General features: G+C 54.4%; 1 protein-coding gene across 1 annotated transcript; it reads left to right on the forward strand.

Moving 5' to 3' along the window:
* Nucleotides 1-1,956: 1,956 nt before the first annotated feature.
* Npas1 (neuronal PAS domain protein 1) lies at nt 1,957-22,920 on the forward strand. Its single transcript, XM_059249285.1, has 13 exons — nt 1,957-2,171; nt 2,272-2,379; nt 2,616-2,666; nt 3,131-3,423; nt 12,916-12,989; nt 13,212-13,301; nt 14,959-15,130; nt 17,068-17,183; nt 17,467-17,624; nt 17,973-18,079; nt 18,459-18,606; nt 20,710-20,804; nt 22,451-22,920. The coding sequence occupies exons 1-13, from the start codon at nt 1,957-1,959 to the stop codon at nt 22,918-22,920; spliced, it is 2,097 nt and encodes a 698-aa protein (XP_059105268.1).
* Nucleotides 22,921-23,196: the final 276 nt, after the last annotated feature.

The raw sequence follows: 23,196 nt of genomic DNA on the forward strand, positions 1-23,196 counted from the left end.
TGCTTCAGAGCTCAGACAGGGAGCCCGGGTCTGTTCATGTCATCCCTCTGTTTAGGGCCTAGTTACCTGGGAGGCCTGTTTATTTCCAGGGTGCTCTACCGCTGAGCTGAACCCCCAGCACTGAGTTCATGCTTTCTTCTTTCTTTGTCTTCTGTTTACATTTTGTGACTGTGCATATGTGGGGGGGGGGGGGGGAAGGGAGGTGCACAGACGCCAGGACCCACCTGTAGAGGTCAGAGGGCAATCTCATAGGATGCACCTTCCCTTCCTACCTTGTTTGAGACGGTCCCTTGCTGTATAACCAGGCTAGGCCTCCAGCTCCCAGGAATCTCTTGCTGTACCCTTTGGAGTGCTGGGATTGTAGAAACAGACCGCCGACGCCGCCTTTGACTTTATGCGGAATCTGGGGATCTGAACTCAGGTCCTCACGGTTCTGTGGCAAGCTTTACCCACTGAGCCAATTCTCCCAGCCCAGCTGCTCTGTATTTTATTTTATTATGTTTGAGACAGGGTCTCACTCTGAATCCCAAACTGGAACTCATTTCGTAGCCCAGGCTTGCCTCCAGTTTGTGCAATCCTCCTGCCTCATTGTCCCAAATGCTGGGATTAACGAATGAGTGCCACCACACCTCACTGACCCTGTTCTCATTTATGAAGTTAGGCGCCCACAGGTTGGGGTTCTAGTCCCAATGGGGAGCCACAGAGGCAAGACCTGGGGCGGGGGGGGGGGGCGGGGGTTGCGGGGCTGGACTGTTGAGTTCCCTTAACAACTAAGACCTGGGTGCAGGAAGGGGTCAGGTGCCCACCAAGTCCTGCCCTGAATGGAGGAGACTGGCATCCTGGAATTTTCTCCTGGGAAGGGAGATCGTCAAAGGCCTAGTTGTAGGTCTCTCGAGAGGACACGGACGTCTGAGTGTCCATTCCTACTGAACCAGATTGCCCCCAGGGTCCCCAGGGGCTGCTGAGGGGCTCCATCCTTTGAGGATGGCGGTCGTGGTGGAATTCCAGGGTGGAGAGGCTTCACACTCGACCTGCCTGACGTGGTCGTAGGGTGAGACAACTCAGACACCGCGGGCTGCGGACTCCAGGATATCCAGCAGGCAGAGGCGCACGGGCCGGCGCTGGGCGGGGCCTCCGTGGGCGGGGCGAATACAAGCACCGCCCCTCGCCGCCGCTGTCCGTGGTCTCCAAGTCTGCGAGGCCGCCGTGGGCGCCGAGAGCCCGGAGCCCTAGCCCGCGCGCCCCAGGGTCTATGGAGCTGCCCCTCCACGCCACCCGGCCGGCCCCACGCCGCGCCCCGAGCCCACCCCGCGGCCAGGTAACCCGGTCCGGAGCCCTGTGGGTGCGCGACGCCTGAAGGCTTGGCGGGAGGGAATGGGGACCCCTGGGTCCTGCCGGAATGTGGGGCCCAGACTCTGGTGACCTGGAGGCCACGGCATCAGGACATCTGTACCGGCGGGATCCAGAGAGTGGTGCGTGGTTGTTGGGGTCCTGGTCACACAGGTTCAGGGCACTAGACGTCAACGCGTTTGGGGGAGGCTTGGGGGCCACCTGGATGCTGGGGACATGAGCGGCCTGGACACCTAATCGTGAAGAGGAAAGAGCCAGTTGGACACGTCCCTGGTTCTTGGGGATCTGGATTCCAGAACACCTGGGTCCCGAGTGTCGCGTCCATCCTGGAGTCACAGTGGCCAGCGGTGTCATGGGCCAGGGTCTCACGCCCTGGTCTTTAGGGAGGAAGTTGTGGGTTGGGAATATTTAGCAACCGGGTCAGGTGGCGCCACCCCAGGGGCTTGAATGCTTCCTGGGCAGGATTTGGGGTGGGGTCCCTCTGTCCTCCCGGCCTCCTTAGCCCAGGCTAGGAAATGGGTGCAGCTGCAGACCTGGGGAGTGGGACCCTGGGGGGTCGCTTTGGGGGACGGATCCCTGGGGTGTTGGGAAGCTTTGGGGGGAGGGATGGAGCCCGGAGCGTCGGGGCCCTGGCGAGGCTCCCGCCCCGAGCGCAGCTTGGGCATGCTTGGCACGCAGCGCGCGGGCCGGTCCGATCCGTATGCGCGCCGCGTGCGCCCATTGGTATGCGGGAGCCGGCCCGGCGCGGGCGTGAGGCGGGCGCGCTGGCGGGCCGCGCGGGGGAGGCGGCGGCGGGGCACGTCCTCACCCGGAGCGCCAGGGTGGGAACCGCGGCTTCCCGGCAAGGGGAAACTGAGGCACGCATCCAAGCCAGTTCTTGGCTGGACCCTCGGGAACCTGCATGCACCTCACTTTCCCTAGACACTCTTCGAACCCCAGGGAACTGAGCCGCGCCTGCGACTCCTTCGCGCCTGAATTCTCGAGTCCCCGCCGAGATGGCGACCCCCTACCCCAGAAGCAGCGGCCGAGGTGAAGTCAAGTGCGGGGGAGGCCGTGGAGCCAGCGTCCCCTGGGATTTCCTACCCGGGCTAATGGTCAAGGCCCCGCCAGGACCCTGGTGAGCAAATGTAATGCCCCTGACCATGGCCTTGCCCCCCGAAGGCGTGCTGGGGGTTGGGGGGACCTCACAGCCTTCCGGGTGAGAATTCATACTCAGTCAGTGCCCTGACCCTGCGCCTAGACTTTGTCACCCTCGCCCACTCCAGAGTTCGGTTTCCTAGTCCCCCACGCTCCGAATTCACCCCCGACATTGTCAGGCGAGGGAGAAGGCTCTGTCCTCAGCCGAGCCCGGTGGCCTGACATCATCCCAACACTCGGAAACAGGAGCAGGAGGCTCGCCAGTTCAAGGCCAGCCTGGGCAAAATAGAGAGACGTCTCAAAAAAGCAAAAACAAGAGCTGGGCGTGGTTGCGCATGCCTTTAATCTCCGTACTCCCGAGGCAGAGGCAAGCAAATCTCTACAAGATTCAAGGCCAGCCTGGTCTACCCAGTAAGACCCCAGTCTCAACAAGAAAATAGAAAAGAAAAAAAAATGCCAGAGGGATGTAGCTTAGTGATAAAGTGCTTGAGACCCTGGGTTCAATCCCTACTACCATAAATATAATAATGATAATAGTAGTAATAATAATAATTGTTGTTATTATTATTAAATAAATAAAGGCTCTGTCCCCAAGCCAGCAGGGGTGTAGAATTGACACTCAGGTCTGTCCCACCTCCTGAAGCGCGGGCACCGTGCGCCCAGGGCCCTCACTGACGCCTCCTCCACGCCGCCTGCCCAGCCTGCAGGCGCAGCGCAAAGAGAAGTCCCGCAACGCGGCGCGCTGGCGGCGCGGGAAGGAAAATCTGGAGTTCTTCGAACTGGCCAAGCTGCTCCCTCTGCCCGGTGCCATCTCCAGCCAGCTGGACAAGGCGTCCATCGTGCGCCTCAGTGTCACTTACCTCCGCTTGCGTCGCTTCGCCGCGCTCGGGGCGCCGCCCTGGGGGTTGCGGGCCGTCGGGCCTCCGGCCGGCCTCGGTGAGTGCGCATGCGCATGCTGCCTAGTCCTCCCCCGCCACCCCACCCCCAGCCTTGGGGACAGGACTGAGAAAGCCAGGCCGCCCTGGCCCAGTTCCTGGAGAGTCCACCAGACCCTTTGTGGGTTCCTAACTGGTGACTTAGGCTCTCTGGGGGACAAAAAGTTGAGATTTTTATAAACTTTTGACCTAAGTCAGAACCTGGCAACAATCCAAATCACTAGGTTATTATCATTGTTGTTGTCGTTTTTTTTTTTTTTTTTTTACGAGACAGGGTCTCACTATGTAGCCCTGGCTAGCCTGGAACTCACTCTGTAGACTAGGCTGGCTTATAGAGATCCACCTGCTTCTGCTGGGATTAAAGGTGTGCACCATGACTCAGGCCTGAGTCTTTCAGACAATGCCTCCGGTAGGCTGGGCTGGCCTCAGATTTGATATGTAGTAGAGGCTAGCCCTGAACTTAGGATCCACCTGCCTCTATTTCCTCAATGCTGGGAATACAGGTGTCTGCCACCGTGCCCAGCAAAGGCTATTGATGTTATTAGGGGAGATGAACCATTATTGTCACAAAAGAAGTCTCCAGCTGTAGAGCTTCCTGTGCCCAGGGCCTCCACTCAACCCGTAAGGAAGCTCTCCCGCCCTGGGCCTGTGGAGCTCCAGGGCACACTGGAACTCTGGGGGCTGAATTCCGCATTTGGGGTGAGGAGGCAGCCATATGCGTAGGGAGGGTGAGAGAGAGAAGGTTCCCTTCGGTGGCAGAGCCGTCCCTCTGCCCCTAGCTCCGCAGTCCTAGGTCGGCAGCTCCCCCTTTCTGTATTGCGTTTTTTTAAAAAAAATGGGAGTGACCATCCGAATTGGCCCGTTCAGACTGACCAGAAACTAATGAGCATCTGCATGACTCCTGGAACTCCCGGCAAAGGGCAAAGCAGCCTTCGGAATGTGGCCTGTGTCACCTTGCTGCTTATCCAGTCAACCTCACGAGTGAGGCCATTGCCCAGGACCCTGCCCTGGTGTGGTGTTGGTGGCTTATTCTCCCTGTGCTCCTGAGGCTGAAGCAGGAGGGTCACCATGAGTATGAGGCCAGCCTAGGCTACAAACCAAAAAACAAATAAGGCATTTTCATCCCCGCACTCGGGAGGCAAAGGCGGGCAGATCTCTGTAGGTCTGGGTCCAGCCTGCTCTTCATAGTGAGTACTAAGGTCAACCTGGGCTACATGAGCTCCTGTCTCAAAAAAGATTGCTTCATGAATAGAAAAGGGGGGGGGATGTGGAAAGTCCCTGCCTTGGAGATGCAGATGTGACACCATAGGGGAAAAAATTATAATCTATAATGTGTAGAAAGGTAGACTACCTAAGACATCAACATAGAGATGAAGATCTCATTTTTCTTACTTCCCACCTCTGGCTACTGATACATAGAAGTATTAGATTTTCATCCTTCTATTTTACATGTCTGTCCTTGCTCAGTTGTTATGACAGGGCAGTGAAGGTGTTCTCTGGGGTCACAGGTGAAGAAGCCCCTCCACCTAAAGAATAGGTGTCCTTAGGGTGGGGTTGGAGAAGGCTCCTATTCCCTTCCTACCCTAGTGCCCAGGGAGGAGGTGGGGGGGAGAGAAAATAGCATTGATTAAGCCCCGCAATAAATCACCATTTAAATTTAAATAATCCGGCTTCCCAGGCGGTAATTAGGCGAATTGACTGGCGCTGAGAGAATGCGGCATTAGGGAGGCTGATTACTGTCATTACCCGCGAACAACATGTGCGCCGGCGGGGGATAAACATCTTGTCTATTGTCCTGGAGCCCCAGGGAGGGAAAGGGGGGGCTGAGAGAGCCCTGCCGGTGTCCAGCCCCCCAGTACTTGGAGGGCCATTGGGAGGCTCCAAAGGAGAGGGCTCACTCTGGTCACAGCTCCCTGGCCGTTTCCTGGCTACTTGCACAGTGCCCACCTGTCCAGGCAGCGTGCGTGGGTGGCTCCACATCCTAACTCCAGGCAACGAAATCCAAAACCATAGGCCTCTGCCAGTCTGCACATGAATTAGCTCTCTGAAGACATCTTAGACGGGAAGCCCACTGTGACTCCATTGTATAGCCCTGGGAAACTGAGGCCCAGGGAGATATTTGCCCAAAGTCACACAGAGGGGACTTGGTGGCTACTTGGTTCATTTTCTATAAGAGTTTTTTTTGTTTGTTTGTTCTATTTTGTTGTTTGGGGTTTGGTTTCTGAGACTGGGATTTCCCTGTGTAGCCCTGACTGTCCTGGAACTCATTCTGTAGACCAGGCTGGCATTGAACTCAGAGATCTGCCTGCCTCTGCCCCGCCCCCCCCGCCCCCCCCCCCCCCCGCCCCCCCAGTGCTGGGATTAAAGGTGTGCTCCACCACCGCCTGGTGAAAGTTTTTATCTTCTGTGTGTGGGTGTTTTGCCTATGTGCATCTCTGTACACCATCCGTACCAGGTGTCCCTGGTGGCCAGAAGGGGGCACTAGATCCCCTGAAATTGGTGTTACACAGTTTCAAACTGCCATGCAGATGCGGGGAATTGAACCTGGGTCGTCTGCAAAAGCAGCCAGTGCTCTTAACCACTGAGCCATCCCTTTTCCCTTTTCTTTCTCTTCCCAAGTCTCTGTTTAAATTTTTTATCTATTTGATGCGCATGTATGTATGTAAGGGGTGCACATACCTCTGCACGTTTATGGAGGTCCCATGACAGCTTGCGGATGTGAGTTCTCTCTTTCCACCACGTGGGTCCCTGGGAAAAAACTCAGGTTGTCAGGGCTTAATGACAAATGCTTTTACCTGCTGAGCCAGCTCACCAGATGTTGACAGGGTCTCACTAAGTAGCCCTGGCTGGCCTGGAACTCCATATATGGACCAGGCGGGCTTGAACTCAGAGATCTGCCTACCTCTCTCTCCAGATTGCAGGGATTAAAGATGTGGGCTACCAGTCCTGGGCTTATTTTTACTGTTTTTTGTTTGTTTGTTTTAGTTTTTGTTTTTTGTTTTTTTAATGTATGTGATGCCCAGGGTGGTGACACACGACTTTAATCCCAGCATTTGAGAAGCAGAAGCAGGCGGATCTCTGTGAGTTCGAGGCCAGCCTGGTCTACAGAGCGAGCTCCAGGACAGCCAGGGCTACACAGAGAGAGACCCTGTCTCAAAAAACCAAAACGAAACAGTGTATGTCTATGCCTACAAATGTTGATGTGCACTGTGTGTATAAGTGCTGGAAGAGGCCAGAGGGTGTTGGATTCCCGCAGCTGAAGTGAGAGGTGGCTGTGAGCCACCCAAGCTGGGTGCTGGGGACCAGACTTGAGTCCTTTGTAAGAGCAGTATGTGTTTTTTGGGTTTTTTTGTTTCTTTGGTTTGGTTTTTGAGATGGAGTTTCTCGGGGTATCCCTGGCTGTCCTGGAACTCTCACTATAGACCAGGTTGGCCTCGAACTCACAGACATCCTCCTGCCTCTGCCTCCCGACTGCTGGAATTAAAGGCACTACCTCTGCCCAGCTTTTATTTATTTATTTATTCATTCATTCATTCATTCATTCATTTATTTATTTTGGTTTTTGTGGTGTTTTTTTTTTTTTTTTTTTTTTGGTTTTTCGAGACAAGGTTTCTCTGTGTAGCTTTGCACCTTTCCTGGAACTCACTTGGTAGCCCAGGCTGGCCTCGAACTCACAGAGATCCGCCTGGCTCTGCCTCCCGAGTGCTGGGATTAAAGGCGTGCGCCATCACCGCCCGGCGGTTTTTGTGTTCTTAATTGCTGAGCCATCTCTCCAGTTTGTGTGTGTGTGTGTGTGTGTGTGTGTGTGTGTGTGTGTGTGTGTGTGTGTTACCCATGTGGAGGTCAGAGGACAACCCCAGGCGTCAATCCTTGCCTCCCTCCCTTTCTGAGATAGGGTCTGCTGTTCAGAGCTGCGAAGGCCGGGCTAGCTGGCCCAAGGGTTCCCACGGAATCTCCATCTCTCATGGAGTGTGGAACTGCAGGTGCTCACTACCATGTCCAGCTTCACGTGGCTTCTGGGGGTTCAAACTCAGGTCTCCACACTCGTGGAGCAAATGCTTTACCCACTGAACCATCTCCCCAGGCCTCTCCCCGCAGCATCGTTCACAAGCTAAAACAGTGGGGGGGGGGGGGGCCGCAGGAAATGCTCAATAAACAGTAGCTGAGTGCCGGGATGACTGGTCCACAGGTAGGACGCTACTTCAGGAGGAAACGACCACTAAGCTTGAAGGAATGAGGAAGCCACCATGAGAAGGGCCAGGCAGAGAGCAGGGCTGGAGCAGGCAAGAACCAGGAGAAAGCAGGGAGAGGGTGGGGCGGACTGGGAAAGGAGGCGGGGAAAGCGTATGGTGACCGCAGGAGGCGGAGAGAAACTCCTAGGAGTGATCTAGACTGGCACAGTACCCTGGCACACTTTATGGTGATGTATTAGTCACCCACTGTATACCCGGCTGTGGCCCTGGAAACCTTTGGTGTACCGAACCCATTTCACCCTCTCTCTAGACCCATTTTACAGGTAGAGTCGATGGAACTCTCAGAACTGCACACAGGGAGCTGGAGAGATGGCTCAGTGGTTAAGGACACTGGCTGCTCTTCCAGAGGACCTGAGTTCAATTCCCAGCAACCACATGGTGGCTCACAACCATCTGTAATGAGATCTGGCGCCCTCTTCTGGCCTGCAGGGATACATGCAGGCAGAACACTGTATACATAATAAATAAATAAGTCTTTTTTTTAAAAAAGAAAGAAAGAACTGCACACAGAACTGCTCAGAGCGTTTGCCTAGCATGTTGGAGGCTGTGGGTTCCAACCCAGAGTTGTACAAACCAGGCCCAAGGCAGGCCTGTAATCCCAGTACCCAGGAAGTAGGGGCAGGAGGATCTGGAGTTCAAGGTCATCTTTGGATACATATTGAGCTCTAGGCTAGCCTGGGCTACATGACACAGAAAGAAAAGAGAGAGAGGAGAGAGAGGAAAGGAGGGAGAGAGGGAGGGTGGGAGGGAGGGAGGGAGGGAGGGAGGGAGGGAGGGAGAGCCGGTAGTATGTCACATGTTTAATCCCAGCACTTGGGAGGCAGAGGCAGGAAGATCTCTGGGAATTCAAGGCCAGCCTGGTCTACACAGAGAAATCAGTCTTGAGAAAGAAAGAGAGACAGAGAGAGGTAATTCCCAGAGCAAGTTGCAGTCTCCCTGGGAGTCAATGTAGCCCTATGAGGACAGACACTTGAAGGATGGGACACCCCTTTCCCACTCCCCAGAGTCATGCAGACCTAGCCCTTCATCCCAGGACAGGAGACCCATAGAAGGGGAAAGGAGAGGACCCCCTGAAACTGGGTAGGGGTCTTAACTGTCCTCCCTTTCCCGAGCCTACCCTCTCTCTGGCCGTGGGTCTCCCCACTTCCTTTCTCCCCCCATCCATCGCAGTCTTCCACCGTCCCGCCGGTGTTGGCTGACAAATGTTTATTAAATGAAGAAGAATTATTAAGTGAATGAGTGATTTCAGGGGATTTGGACTTCAGGAGGGGCAGATGTGAAGGTGGGAGACACTTGTTGAATTGGGGGATGGACCGGGGGCTGTGGGCGGGAGGAGTGGAGAGCTGTCAGATTTGGGGAGGCAGAAACTGGGGGTACTGAGGCATCAGCCGGCAATCCTAGGCACACCCTGGGGATCCTTGTGACAGGAGATGGGCCCTGTGCACAGAGTGGGGGGGGACAGCAAGTCCCCAAGCTCTCCCCCCTGCGCACCCCCATCCCAGCGTGCCCATTAATGTGGTTAATTGCAGCAGCTCGGTCTGACCCGGGCTGATCCTCGGAGAGGGAAAATGAAGGAATTAGCAAAAATGACAGGGGAAAATTGCCACAATTAGCAAGCAGCATTGTTCCCGCCTGTCACGGGGCTGCCTGGAGCTTGGGTCTCAGGGGAGGGGTCCCCATCACCCCCTACACTTATTGTTCCTAGAGGTTCAGATGAGGAGGAAGCAGGAGGAACAGCGGTCAGATTTTGGGGGGCCCCTGGACCGGGGCGGCCTGGGGTAGACTCTGACTGACTTGGGGGAGTCCTGAAGAGCAGGGGTGACATAATAATCCCACCTTTATTTACTCTGTTTCTCCGTCACACTGGCTGGATGCTTGGCAGCCTAGGAGTTCAGACCCCTGCAGCAAACCCACTGAGAGAGGAAACGGAGGCACAAAGAGGCGGTAACTCCAGGTCCTCCGCCTAACAGAGGGAAGGTCCCTGACAGTGACCCCAGAGTGCTCAGGTCCACCTTGAGTGGGGCGGGAGTATCTCCCGCAGCAATACAGATTTGGGTGGCGTCCAGGACTGCTGTGTCTCTGCCAACCACCAACACGAGGTCTGGGACCCCAGTTCTCCTGACTAAGGGGAAGGGCCTGCCTGGGTCATCCAGCCTATGTCTTAGCATCCATCTGTCTCAGAATTTATGTCTCTTTGAAATTCTAAGTTTCTCCTTCTCTTTGTATATGTCTTTATCTCAACATATCTCCAAAAGTTACCCTCTTTTATGCCATGGTCTACTATATAAAAATATCAGCAGGAGATGTAACTCAGCAGCAGCACTCCTGCCTAGAATCCCCCAGTGAGGGGCTGGGGGTGTAGCTCAGTGGTTGAGCCCCTGCCTAGAATCCCCCAGTGAGGGGTTGGGGTGTGGCTCATTGGTAGAGCCCCTGCCTAGAATCCCCCAGTGAGGGGCTGGGGGTGTAGCTCAGTGGTTGAGCCCCTGCCTAGAATCCCCCAGTGAGGGGTTGGGGTGTGGCTCAGTGGTAGAGCCCCTGCCTAGAATCCCCCAGTGAGGGGCTAGGGTGTGGCTCAGTGGTAGAGCCCCTGCCTAGAATCCCCCAGTGAGGGGCTGGGGGTGTAGCTCAGTGGTTGAGCCCCTGCCTAGAATCCCCCAGTGAGGGGCTAGGGGTGTAGCTCAGTGGTTGAGCCCCTGCCTAGAATCCCCCAGTGAGGGGCTAGGGGTGTGACTCAGTGGTGGAGCCCATGCCTAGCATGTGCAAGGCTCTGGGTTCAGTCCACAGCACTGAAAAGAAGAAAGTAAAAACACTGTACTCCAGCCTGGAGGAGCGTCCTTGTACATCAAGTTCTCAGGAAGCTATGGCAGGAGAATGGCAAATTTGAGTCAAACCTGGGCTGTTTATTGAGACTCTATCGCAAACAAACTAAAAAATGTTATTCGAAATTTATCCAGGGTAAAATTAGCTGTTTGTTGTTGTTGTTGTTTACTTACATTTTTTATTTATATGTGCGTATGTATGTGAGCAGGACACAGCACACACAGGAAGGTCAGAGGACAATTTGTGGGGGTCTGGTCTCATCCACTCACACAGGTCCTGGGGATCAAGTCAGATCGTCCAGCTTGATAGCCCATGCCTTCACCCACTAAGCCATTGCAACGATCTTTAAAACTTTTTGATTTATTTATTTTTAAGGGTGTGGGTGTTTTACCTGCATGCATGTCTGTGTACTACCTGTGTGCAATGCCCACAGAGGCCAGAAGAGGGCATCAGATCCCCTGAGACTGGAGTTACAGAGGGTTGTGAGCCGCCACGGAATGGAACCTGGGTCCTCAGCAAGAGTAGTTAGTGAGTGCTCTTAACCACTGAACCATCTACACACACACACACACACACACACACACACACACACACACTCAGTTTGTTAGACCTGGTCTCTGTGCTCTGGCTGGTCTGGAACTTGCTGTGTAGACACGGCTGTTTTAGAGTATCAAAATCAGCACCATTTACTGCAAGGGACAGTTGTAAGACCTCCATCACCTATATCACGTCATTTCTTCACTCGCAGAGGATTCCCACAGCCACGGAGCAGCCACCTCCCCAGCGCTGCCAACCACAGACCTGCTTTCTATTGCCATGGGTTTGCCAGTTCTGGACATTTCACAGACATGGGATCAAACACACTGTGGCCTTTTGTGCCTGTTTGCTTTCAGACATAGTTTTGGGTTTCATAACGTTGCATCACATACCAAAGCTTTGTACCTTTTCATGACTAGATAATATTCCTCTGAATGGATGTACCACGTTTGTTTATCCATTCCGTGAGGATGGACGTGTGGGGTGTTTTTGCTTTTGTTTTTTTGGCAGTGTGTAATGCTGCTCTCTCCATGTGCATACAGCACATCTCATAACACCTATTTTCAATTCATTGGGTTGTGAAGGGATGGCCAGAGGATAACATAATAATTCTTTTTAGTTGTTGAAGAATCACCAAACTGTCTTCTTCAGTTGATGCCCTAGTTTACATTCACCCTGTGGTGTAAGTGAATCCAGTTTCTCTACCCACACTTACTCTATCGCGTTTGTCTTTTGTTGTTGCTTTTCAGTGCAGAGGATTGAACCCAGGGGCACGTGAATGCTAGACAAGCACTATACCACTGAGCCACGCCCCAGCCCCTCAGTGGGGGATTCTAGGCAGGGGCTCTACCACTGAGCCACACCCCAGCCCCTCACTGGGGGATTCTAGGCAGGGGCTCTACCACTGAGCCACGCCCCAACCCCTCACTGGGGGATTCTAGGCAGGGGCTCTACCACTGAGCCACACCCCCAGCCCCTCACTGGGGGATTCTAGGCAGGGGCTCTACCACTGAGCCACACCCCCAGCCCCTCACTGGGGGATTCTAGGCAGGGGCTCTACCACTGAGCCACACCCCCAGCCCCTCACTGGGGGATTCTAGGCAGGGGCTCTACCACTGAGCCACACCCCCAGCCCCTCACTGGGGGATTCTAGGCAGGGGCTCTACCACTGAGCCACACCCCAGCCCCTCACTGGGGGATTCTAGGCAGGGGCTCTACCACTAAGTGATGCTACTTGGCCTCTTTTTAGTTTTTGAGATGGTATCTCATTATGTATCCCAGGCAGGCCTTGAGTTCTTGATTCTCCTGCCTCAGGCTGCCCAGGTAGTTAGAATTACAGGCCTTCACCACCAGGCCAGTCGGCCTTGGCTTGAGTCTTCACTGGACCTGACTTCAGGGCCCAGTGAGAATTGGCTGTGGTTTTCTGGTCACTCCGGTGTCACCAGCACTGCCTGTACAGTATAGGGACTGGGAACAGCAGTACTCAAGGACCTTTTTGGTGTGCAAAAGAATGAGGACGTGAAGCTGGTGGCAGTGGGGCACGCCTTTAATCCCAGCACTCAGGAGGCAGAGGCAGGGGGATCTCTGTGAGTTCGAGGCCAGCCTGGTCTACAGAGCGAGTTGCAGAACAGCCAGGGCTACACAGAGAAATCCTGTCTTGTAAGAAGAAGAAGAAGAAAAGAGTGAACAAATCCCTCTTTTTGCTTTCTGTCACTCAGGCTTGATCTCTCTGTCCCGTCCACCTCTGTCCTGTAAGGAACAGCCATCTGAACTTGTTCTCCGTAGTGGCTGGGGGGTTAAGACTGACTGGGTCCCTAACGGCTGCCCAGAACGCAGTGAGCCGGACCAACAGGCCCTGACTTTCCTCTTCCCTCTGTCCCCAGCCCCAGGCCGCCGAGGCCCTGTGGCTCTGGTCTCTGAAGTCTTCGAGCAACACCTGGGCGGACACATCCTCCAGGTGAGGTCCCTTCCCAGCCCGCTGCTCCGTGCTGCCACCTGGTGGTCAGATCTGGGGATAGCACCCATCTTCCTGCGTCTGTCCCCTGGGGAGCGCTGGGACTAAGGTCCCTTGTTTCTGTCCCTTCCCGGGGACCGCGGAAGTCCCCCATCTCCAGACGGAGACTCAGATTTCAGGAGCCTCGGGCCCTTCTTACACCCGCTCCGTTTCTCTCAACTCTAGTCCCTGGATGGCTTCGTGTTCGCCTTGAACCAGGAAGGAAAATTTCTCTACATCTCAGAGACAGTGTCCATCTACCTGGGTCTCTCACAGGTAAGAACCCCCGCAGTGGGCCACCATCTCCACTGCCTGGCCTATGCATGCCCTTGCTCTCTGCTGGTGCCACTAACCCCAACATGAAAAACAGACAGCCTTCCTGGAAACCCCAAAAAGCACCCCGAGTGAGACATGGTGGAGAGGCTCAAGGCCGGACCACAAATTCAAAGCCAGCCAGGGCAACTTCATAAGACCTTGTATCAAAATTAAAAATTGGTCTGGAGATGTATGTAGTTCTGTGGTGGAATTCTTGCCTAGAATCCCCCAGTGAGGGTCTGAGCTCAGTGCCGTTGTGGCTCAAAGGTATATCGCTAGTGTAGCATTCTGGAGGTTCTGGGATCCAAACCACTGTAGCTGGGGCAGGATTGTAGCCTGGTTTATAGAATGCTTGCCTGGCATTCACAAAGCTCTGGGTCAGACTCCTTACATGGAATAAACTGGGCACGGTGGTGAGGCATAAACCTATGCATTAAATTCCGGCATCCGGGAGGTGGAGCAGGAGGATTAGAAATTCCAGGCCAGTTCAGGCTACATAAGATGCTGTCAATAAATAAATAAATAAATAAATAAATAGATAGATAGATAGATAGAAGATAGATAGAAGATAGACAGATAAATAGATATATAGATATATAGATAGATAGATGAATGAATGAATAAATAAATAAATAAATAAATAAATAAATAAATAAATAAATAAATAAAAATAACACTCCCAGCTGGCTGTGGTGGCGCACGCCTTTAGTCTCAGCACTTGAGAGGCAGAGGCAGGCAGATCTTTATGAGTGTGAGGCCAACCTGGTCTACAGAGTGAGTTCTAGGACAGCCAGGGCTACACAGAGAAACCCTGTCTTGAAAAATAAAAATAAATATATAAATAAATAACACTCCCCCAAAGGAGGGGACTTTGGACAAGGGTGCGTGTGTGAAAAAAATAGAAGGGATAAGGTGGGGTGTGGGGGAAGGGGTACAGATACGTGAAGGGTGGAGGGGCCTAGGTCACTCAGCCCAAGCAGAGGGACAGTGGGGGGCATGGAGGGCTTCTGAATAAGAACGGTCATGCTCAGTTGAGGAGTTTTCAGAGGAGTTTTAAATGGGGCTTGAAGGTCAGAAGACCAGTGTGGAATCAGTGGGGGAAAGCCAGAGGCTGCGCTGGGGAAAGTGGGGGAGCATGGGACCCCTATGAGAGGTGGTCCATCTCAAAGGTTCAAACTCACTGAAGTGTTGAAAACTGCCGGGCTTGATGGCATGAATTTGTAATTTCCAGAGCTCAGGAGACTGAGGCAGGAGGGTCGCCACAAGTCTGAGGCCAGCCTGGGTCACCTAGCAAATGTCTGTCTAAAAAAAAACCAAAAAGGGCCAGGTATAGCAGAACAAGCCTTTAATCCCAGAACTCCAGAGGTAGAGGCAGGCGGATCTCTAAATTTGAGGCCAACCCGGTCTACATAATGAATTCCAGGACAGCCAGAGCTACAAAGTGAGACCCTGTCTCAAAACAAACAAACAAACAAATAAAGCCTCTCCCTTCCCTCCCCGATTTAAAAAGGCGGGAAACTTCTAAAGGAAAACACAAAGCTGGTGTGAAGTGCCCAGGCTAAACCCAGCCCCTGCTCGTGCTCTCACGCACTCCTGCATTCCCCTCCATCACCGGCAGGTGGAGCTGACGGGCAGCAGTGTCTTCGACTACATCCATCCCGGGGACCACTCGGAGGTGTTGGAGCAACTGGGGCTGCGGTCGGCGACCCACGGACCCCCCACGCCGCCCTCCGTGTCCTCCTCTTCCTCCTCCTCGTCCTCCTCCTCGCTGGTGGACACTCCCGAGATTGGTAATTTCTAGGAACCCCCTTCTTGCCAACGAATGAAGCCAGAGGGTAGATCCTGGTGCTTAACATACCAGGAAGCAAGATTTTGTAAAACGGATTAAAGCCCACTTAAGGCTGTGACAATAGGCTGTCTAAACTTGCCTGGTTCCCCAAAATGTCCAAGGTACACCAAGATTTGAGCTTGCTGGATGGAGGTGGGAATAAGGCCGCGAGACTTTTATTTTTTTAGTCCGTGTCTTTAAAATTTGCATTGGGGCCGGGCAGTGGTGGTGCAGTCTTTAATCCCAACACTCAGGAGGCAGAGGCAGGTGGATCTCTATGAGTTCGAGGCCAGCCTGGTCTCAAAGCGAGATCCATGACAGGCACCAAAACTACACAGAGAAACGCTGTCTCAAAAAGCAAACAAACAAAAAATTGCATTGGATCCTAAACCCATCTCCACAAGCCAGGAGGGATGGCCTCCAAAACCCTGGCACAGCACAGAGAGGTCAAATTAATTGCCCCAAGTCACACAGCTATTCCAGCCCAAGATCTTGCTCCTGAGTCCTTTGCTTTTTAGTTCCGTGTGTGTGTGTGTGTGTGTGTGTGTGTGTGTGTGTGTATTCTTTCCCTCCCACTGTGTGGGTCCCAGATATCGCACATTTACCCACTGAGCCCTCTTGTCAGTGAAACCCCTAATTTCTTCCTTGGGTGGAAATTTCCACTCTCATGGCAGACTGAAAGTTGAGTGGACATTGCCCACAAGCTCCCTTTAGCATGGAAATGTTGGGGATCTGTGAGAATTACTGAACTGGGTTTGGTTAACACCCTAAATGAGCCATCCACAGATCCACAGTGTGAGGAGCTTAGAGAGACATCTGTTATATGCTGGGGACTAAGAGAGGTTACTGACCAATTGGGAGAGACAGGAGGATATGATTATTCTTCCTGACGTGATCTTAACATTGGCCAAATATGGGGGGGGGGTGAGGATGATGACTCTGAAGCCATCTCAGGACGAGGTGGGAGAACAAAGCTGTACTTTTCAAGTTTCTTCAGGGCAGAAGAGATCACACACTACAAGGAAGCAGGCTTAGTTAATACATGACCGAGGTAAGAGAATGCAATACTGGACTCAGGCTATGTGACTGGGGTCACTCACGCTCTAGGTGGGGCTTGGCTGTCGTGTGGCCTGGAAGGAGTGACTCCTGTTAGGCTGTCTGGACCCTTGGGCGTCAGGGGGGCTGGATATGTTCATGCCTTGCTCAGGACCCTCTGCATGGGCCAGCAGTTTTCAATCTGTGGCTCACAATCCCTTTGCAGGGGAGCATTGAATGACCCTTTCACGGGGGTTTCATGGAGAAACACAGATATTTGCAATTCATAACAGTAGCAAAATTATGGTTATGGAGTAGCAATGGAAATAATTTTCTGGTTGGGGGTCACCACAACACGAGGAACTGTATTAAAGGGTCACAGCGTTAGGAAGGTTGAGAACCACTGGTCTAGGGCCTGATTAGCTAGAGGAGCAGACAGGTACTCTAACATGTGAGTATGTGCCTGAGTTTGAGGAAAAGGATCATGTGGGTGTGAGCATTTTTTGTAATCCCACCCTCCTTAGGTGCCCAGTCCAGTGTGGGAGGGACACTAACCTGTCCCAGGTGGGGACAACTGGCCAGACAGAGCCCAGAGCAGGTGGCTGCTCCAGCCCGGGGTCAGACCTGACACCTGGGGGATAGACCTGAGAGATGGCTCTCTTTTCAAGGCTCTAGTGAACTGTGGTGGGTTCTGAGCAGGAAAGAGGGTCTCATCTTAGACCTGGCTGCCCCATGGAGGGGAGATCAATGGTGCCTGTGCAACCATTACATGTGTCTGAGTGTGTGCCAGCACACTGTGGGGCTGGTCCTGAGGTGACAGGAGCCTTCGAAACTCTACAGTGGAACCCTCCTGCTCTGCCCTAGAAGCCAGCCCCACCGAGGCATCCCCTGCCTTCCGGGTCCAGGAGCGTTCTTTCTTCGTCCGCATGAAGTCCACCCTCACCAAGCGGGGCCTAAACGTCAAAGCCTCAGGTTACAAGGTGGGTGGAAGCTGTCTTTCTCTCTCCTGTCTGCCAGCTATGTCCCGGGTTACAGGGCGACAAAGAAGACGGAACCGGGGACACACTCACGGCCTCCCCCCTGGGCCAAGGGACCTGTGGTTATCAGGTGGAACTGGGCAGCGCCTTGGCTTGGCTGTGGTCCTCCTGCCTCAGCAGTCCCCCCTGGCACTTCCCCAGTCACCCCCATCCCTGCTGATTCTGCCTGGCCATGTCCAGCTAAGCCCAGCTCGATCCCTTCCAACGACCCCACCGCCTTCCCCAGGTCATTCACGTGACAGGGCGCCTGCGCTCCCGAGCGCTGGGTCTCGTGGCGCTTGGACACACGCTGCCCCCGGCCCCGCTGGCTGAGCTACCTCTGCACGGACACATGATTGTCTTCCGCCTCAGCCTGGGCCTCACCATCCTAGCTTGTGAGAGCAGGTACCGGGGTAGGGGTGGGAGGGGAGGGTGGGTCCACTGGAAAGATGGGGATATGTGGGATTCGGGCTGGGGCAGTGGGGAGTCATGGGAGGAGGAGGAAGAGCAAGCGAGGCACAGGGGTGCCTGGGAGAAGGGAGGGTGGGCCTGGCTCCACTGCTGTCCCATCACTTGTCCTTTCCTTCACCTCTGTTAGTACTGTGCCCATTTTACAGAGGGAAACTGAGAGGCAGAGGACTGTATTGCCGGGGCGTAGACCCTGGCGGACGCTGAAGCCAGCCCTGCGGTCCCCCACACCACCCAGTGTCTCCAACTCCCCCCACCCCGCTTTCTCTTTTCTGTCTCCCCCAGAGTCAGCGACCACATGGACATGGGACCCTCGGAGCTGGTGGGACGCAGCTGCTACCAGTTTGTCCACGGACAGGATGCAACCAGGATCCGTCAGAGCCATCTGGACCGTGAGACACACTTCTGTACCCTCTCCCCGCCCACCTCCCACCACAAAGACCCGAATGCCCCTGCTGCTCTGTTCCCTGGAAGTCCTTCTTCAGGGCTAACCACAGTCTCTGCTTGTACTGCAGCTCCTGGGGCTCTGTTTGGAATAGAAAAGCATCAAAGAGCTTGAGCAATGACTTATGGGAGGGGCAGTAAGTGGGGTATGAGGGGGTCTCTGACCGATGCTGGGGTACCACCGGGTCTCTGACTTGCTCTGTACCTTTCTCTGTCTCTCTCGATTCTCCCCACTCTTGCTGCCTCCGTCTATCCCCTGCCCACCTGTCTTGGCCTCCCCACCCTCCCCACCCCTCTGGGCTCTCTGCTTCCTTGGGATGGACCCAGTGCTGGACAAAGGTCAGGTGGTGACTGGTTACTACCGTTGGCTGCAGCGCTCAGGGGGCTTCGTGTGGCTGCAGTCTGTGGCCACTGTGGCCGGGAACGGGAAGAGTGCCGGGGAGCATCACGTGCTGTGGGTCAGTCACGTGCTCAGGTGAGAGGTGGCCAGATGCAGCCGCTCCCCATCCCAGCCAGGGCCCCTCAAGGGAGGGCTCTGTAGGCCTGAAGGGGAAAGAACCAAGCATGGAATGGCCTCCCTCAGAGGGCAGAGAGGAGTCACTGTTGGGAGGAGACATACCTGTGATGCAGGCAGGGTCTCAGAGAAGGCTCACGAAGGTCTACCTCAGGCTGAAGGTGTGGGTTTGACTCTAGGGCACTGGGGAGCGATGGCAGGACTCTATACAAGGAGAACCAGAGCGGTGCAATACACACATGCATTTCCAGCAGAGGGCCCAGAGCAGATGAAGCCTCAGGTCTACAGCCCTGCCTGCCCAGGGGAGGAAAGGAGTGTCTGGGGCTGGAGCAGGGTCAGGAGAAAAAAGGTTGTAAACAACAGCAGGGCATTTTGTCTTGGGGGCATTGGGGAGGTTTTGTGTCTGGAGGGGAAAATCACAGGCAAATCTGCACTTTTGGAAGAGCTGACTGGGGAAAAATAGGAACTAGAGAACAAGAGAAGAGGAGGCTGGGGTATGGTGTAAGAAGTGCCAGGAAGTCGGGTGGTGACGGCGGTGCATGACTTTAATCCCAGCACTTGGGAGCAGAGGCAGGTGGATCTGAGTTCAAGGCCAGCCTGGTCTACAGAGTGAGTTCCAGGACAGTCAGGGCTACACAGAGAAACCTTGTGTGGAAAAACAAAACACAAAACAAAAAGCCAGGAGAGGAGGGAGTGCCATCTGCCCCTCTGGATCCTAGAAGGGAACAGGAGGTTTAGAAGGAAGAGACTAAGATGACCATGACATGCTTAAAGGACCCCCAGGTAATATCAGGGGGCACACAGTGACACAGGTTTGCCCAGAGGAAGGAGAGCGCAGCTGAGTAGGAATGTATTTTGGAGCTGGGCCTGATCCTCTGATCCCAGCCAGTGGAAAGACTGACTTCAGAAACTGAAAGTTCAAGGCCAGCTTGGGAAATGTGAGGAGATCCTGTCTCAATAAGTAGAATGCTCAACAGTACAGCCCCTGCCTAGAATCCCCCAGTGAGGGGCTGGGGTGTGGCTCAGTGGTAGAGCCCCTGCCTAGAATCCCCCAGTGAGGGGCTGGGGTGTGGCTCAGTGGTAGAGCCCCTGCCTAGAATCCCCCAGTGAGGGCCTGGGGGTGTGGCTCAGTGGTAGAGCCCCTGCCTAGAATCCCCCAGTGAGGGCCTGGGGGTGTGGCTCAGTGGTAGAGCCCCTGCCTAGAATCCCCCAGTGAGGGCCTGAGGATGTGGCTCAGTGGTAGAGCCCCTGCCTAGAATCCCCCAGTGAGGGGCTGGGGGTGTGGCTCAGTGGTAGAGCCCCTGCCTAGAATCCCCCAGTGAGGAGTTGGGGGTGTGGCTCAGTGGTAGAGCCCCTGCCTAGAATCCCCCAGTGAGGGCTGGGGGTGTGGCTCAGTGGTAGAGCCCCTGCCTAGAATCCCCCAGTGAGGGGCTGGGGGTGTGGCTCAGTGGTGGAGCCCCTGCCTAGAATCCCCCAGTGAGGGGCTGGGGTGTGGCTCAGTGGTGGAGCCCCTGCCTAGAATCCCCCAGTGAGGGGCTGGGGTGTGGCTCAGTGGTAGAGCCCCTGCCTAGAATCCCCCAGTGAGGGGCTGGGGTGTGGCTCAGTTGTAGAGCCCCTGCCTAGAATCCCCCAGTGAGGGGCTGGGGGTGTGGCTCAGTGGTAGAGCCCCTGCCTAGAATCCCCCAGTGAGGGGCTGGGGGTGTGACTCAGTGGTAGAGCCTCTGCCTAGAATCCCCCAGTGAGGGGCTGGGGGTGTGGCTCAGTGGTAGAGCCCCTGCCTAGAATCCCCCAGTGAGGAGTTGGGGTGTGGCTCAGTGGTAGAGCATCTGCCTAGCACACTGGACACTTTGGGTTTAAGTGTGTGTGTGTGTGTGTGTGTGTGTGTGTGTGTGTGTCTGTGTGTCTGTGTGTCTGTGTGTGTGTGTGTATAACTAACATGGAGTTAATAGGTCTGATAGAAAATTTTAAGTTCTCAGGGTAGTATCAGCAAACTCCATGCCGGGAATGTCGATAGTCACTGCTGTCCCAAGACTTCCGGTTTTCAGTCCCACTATCTGTCCCCAGCCATGCCGAAGAGGGCCAAACACCCCTGGATGCCTTCCAGCTTCCAGCCATTGTGTCTCATGAGGATCCATCCAGCCCAGGGCCAGAGCCCACAGGTAAATTAACCCCTCCCCACCTCTGCACCCAGGAAACACTAAGGGACCCGTTGTGGAAGGCACTCAACATATATGGCTATTTACGTTAACACTGGAGTTAAATGTCCTTGGGGCTAGGGACAGATGCAATAGATAAAGTGCTTGCTGGAAAGCTTAATGGTATGAGTTCAGTTCCTCATAAAGAAAAGCCAGGTGCAGAGACACTTCTGCAATCCCAGTGCTGGGCAATGGAGCACTCGAGAGGCAGAGGCAGGCAGATCTCTGTGAGTTCGAGACCCAGGACAGGCACCAAAACTACACAGAGAAACCCTGTCTCAAACAAACAAACAAAAACAAAAACACAACCAAGCAGGGCATGATGGCGCACGCTTTTAATCCCAGCATTCAGGAGGCAGAAGCAGGCAGATCTCTGAGTTCAAGGCCACCCTGGTCTACATACAGCCAGGGCTATACAGAGAAACCCTGTCTTGAAAAAACCAACCCCTCATTCCACCTCAAAATTAAATGTCTTTATCCTCAAATTTACCCATCGTATTTCAAATAGTCAGTAGCAACATGTGGCCACTGGCTGTCTCTCAGGACAATACAGATGAAACATGTCTGGTACTATTTAAAATTCTATGGCTGTGGAGAAGGGGTTCTGGAGAGTTCTATAATCTGCAGAGGTCTAGCTGGGACTTCTCAGTCCAGTCTTTATTTGCATGTCAGGGATAGATGGGTCTTAGCTATGCTGTAGAAGGTGTCTGGGGTTCCTCCCTTCACTTATGATAAACATATCTCTTGGTCCAGCTGTTTGCCTGAGGGGGGCGGGAACCACTGGGGTTGTGAACTGCAGCCCCGCCACACTGTGCCCCATACTGCAAGATCAAGGGCTGGGGACACGCATTCCTTCAGAAGCCTCCTCCAAGGTTGGAGTGATGGAGTGAAGGACTATAATGCCAGCTACTGGGGAGGCTGAGGCAGGGAGATGCCAAGTTCAAGGTTAGCCTGGACAACTTAGCAAGACAGTATCTGAAAGAGTAAAGAGGCCTGAGGGTACAATGATTGCTGTGTACGCATAAAGATGTGAGCATAAAGACGTGAGCTAGGACCAGGCGGTGGTGGCACACACATTTAATCTCAGCTCTCGGGAGGCAGAGGCAGGCAGATCTCTGTGAGTTCCGGGCCAGCCTGGTCTACATACAGAAACCAAAAAGAAAAAGAGAAAAGAAAACCAACTCTACAAAGCTGTTCTCTGACCTGGACAGCACCCACATGATGGCATGTATGCCACCCCATCATGCACACGCATAATAATAGTGATAGAGGAAGACCACCAATGTTGACATCTCACTTCCATACCCTCACCCATCCCCGAAAAGTAAAAAGGCTTAGAATCTGCTTCAACAGTAGAAGGCCGGTGGACAATCCATAACTGAGGGGCTGGGGGTGTGGCTCAGTGGGAGAGCCCCTGCCTAGAATCCCCCAGTGAGGGGCTGGGGGTGTGGATCAGGGGTAGAGCCCCTGCCTAGAATCCCCCAGTCAGGAGGTGGTAGAGCCTCCTCTGCCTAGACACCTCACCTCGCATGCGTGCATACAGTGAGGGGCTGTGGGTGTGGCTCAGCAGTAGAGCTCTGCACAGCATAAAAATAAAGTATCTACTCCAGAGGAGGAGCCTCCAGTGGACCCGAAGCAGGCTGCCCCTGTGGACCAGGACAAGGACAAGGACCCTCAGGCCGGAGGCAAAGGCATCAAAGTGGAGCCCGGCCCGAAGGAAGCGAGAGGCTCCGAGGACAGCGGAGAGGAGGAGCTCTCAGATCCGCCGGCCGCACCTCGGCCGGAATTCACTTCTGTCATCCGGGCGGGGGCCCTGAAGCATGATCCAGTACTGCCGTGGGGCCTGACCACTCCTGGGGACCCCTCACCTGCTCTCCTTCATGCAGGCTTCCTGCCACCGGTAGTGCGGGGCCTGTGTACGCCGGGCACCATCCGCTACGGCCCCGCAGAGCTGAGCCTGATGTATCCACATCTGCACAGGCTGGGCCCAGGTCCCACGCTCCCAGAGGCCTTTTACCCTACGCTGGGCCTGCCCTATCCAGGGCCCACAGGCACTAGGGTTCAGCGGAAGGGAGACTGAGGAGAAGCCGAACCTGGGGCATGAATCAAGGCCTGGAGTTCTCCTTGAGAATTAAACATCACTCCCTGAGAGGTTCCATCCCCAGGGACCCTGCATGACTGCTTCTTATTGTCCCTTTAAATTATTTATGTTTGTTTGGGTGGGGGCGGGGGGAGTGCGTGTGTGGTACCGTGTGGGAATTAGCTCTCTCCTTCTACCGTGTGGGTCCTGAGGGTCAAACTCAGGATGTCAGGCTTGGGAGCAAATGCCTCGATGCAATGAATGAGCCATCTCGCC

Source organism: Peromyscus eremicus, chromosome 1 (genome assembly GCF_949786415.1).
Source record: "Peromyscus eremicus chromosome 1, PerEre_H2_v1, whole genome shotgun sequence".
Classification (NCBI taxonomy): Eukaryota; Metazoa; Chordata; class Mammalia; order Rodentia; family Cricetidae; genus Peromyscus; species Peromyscus eremicus.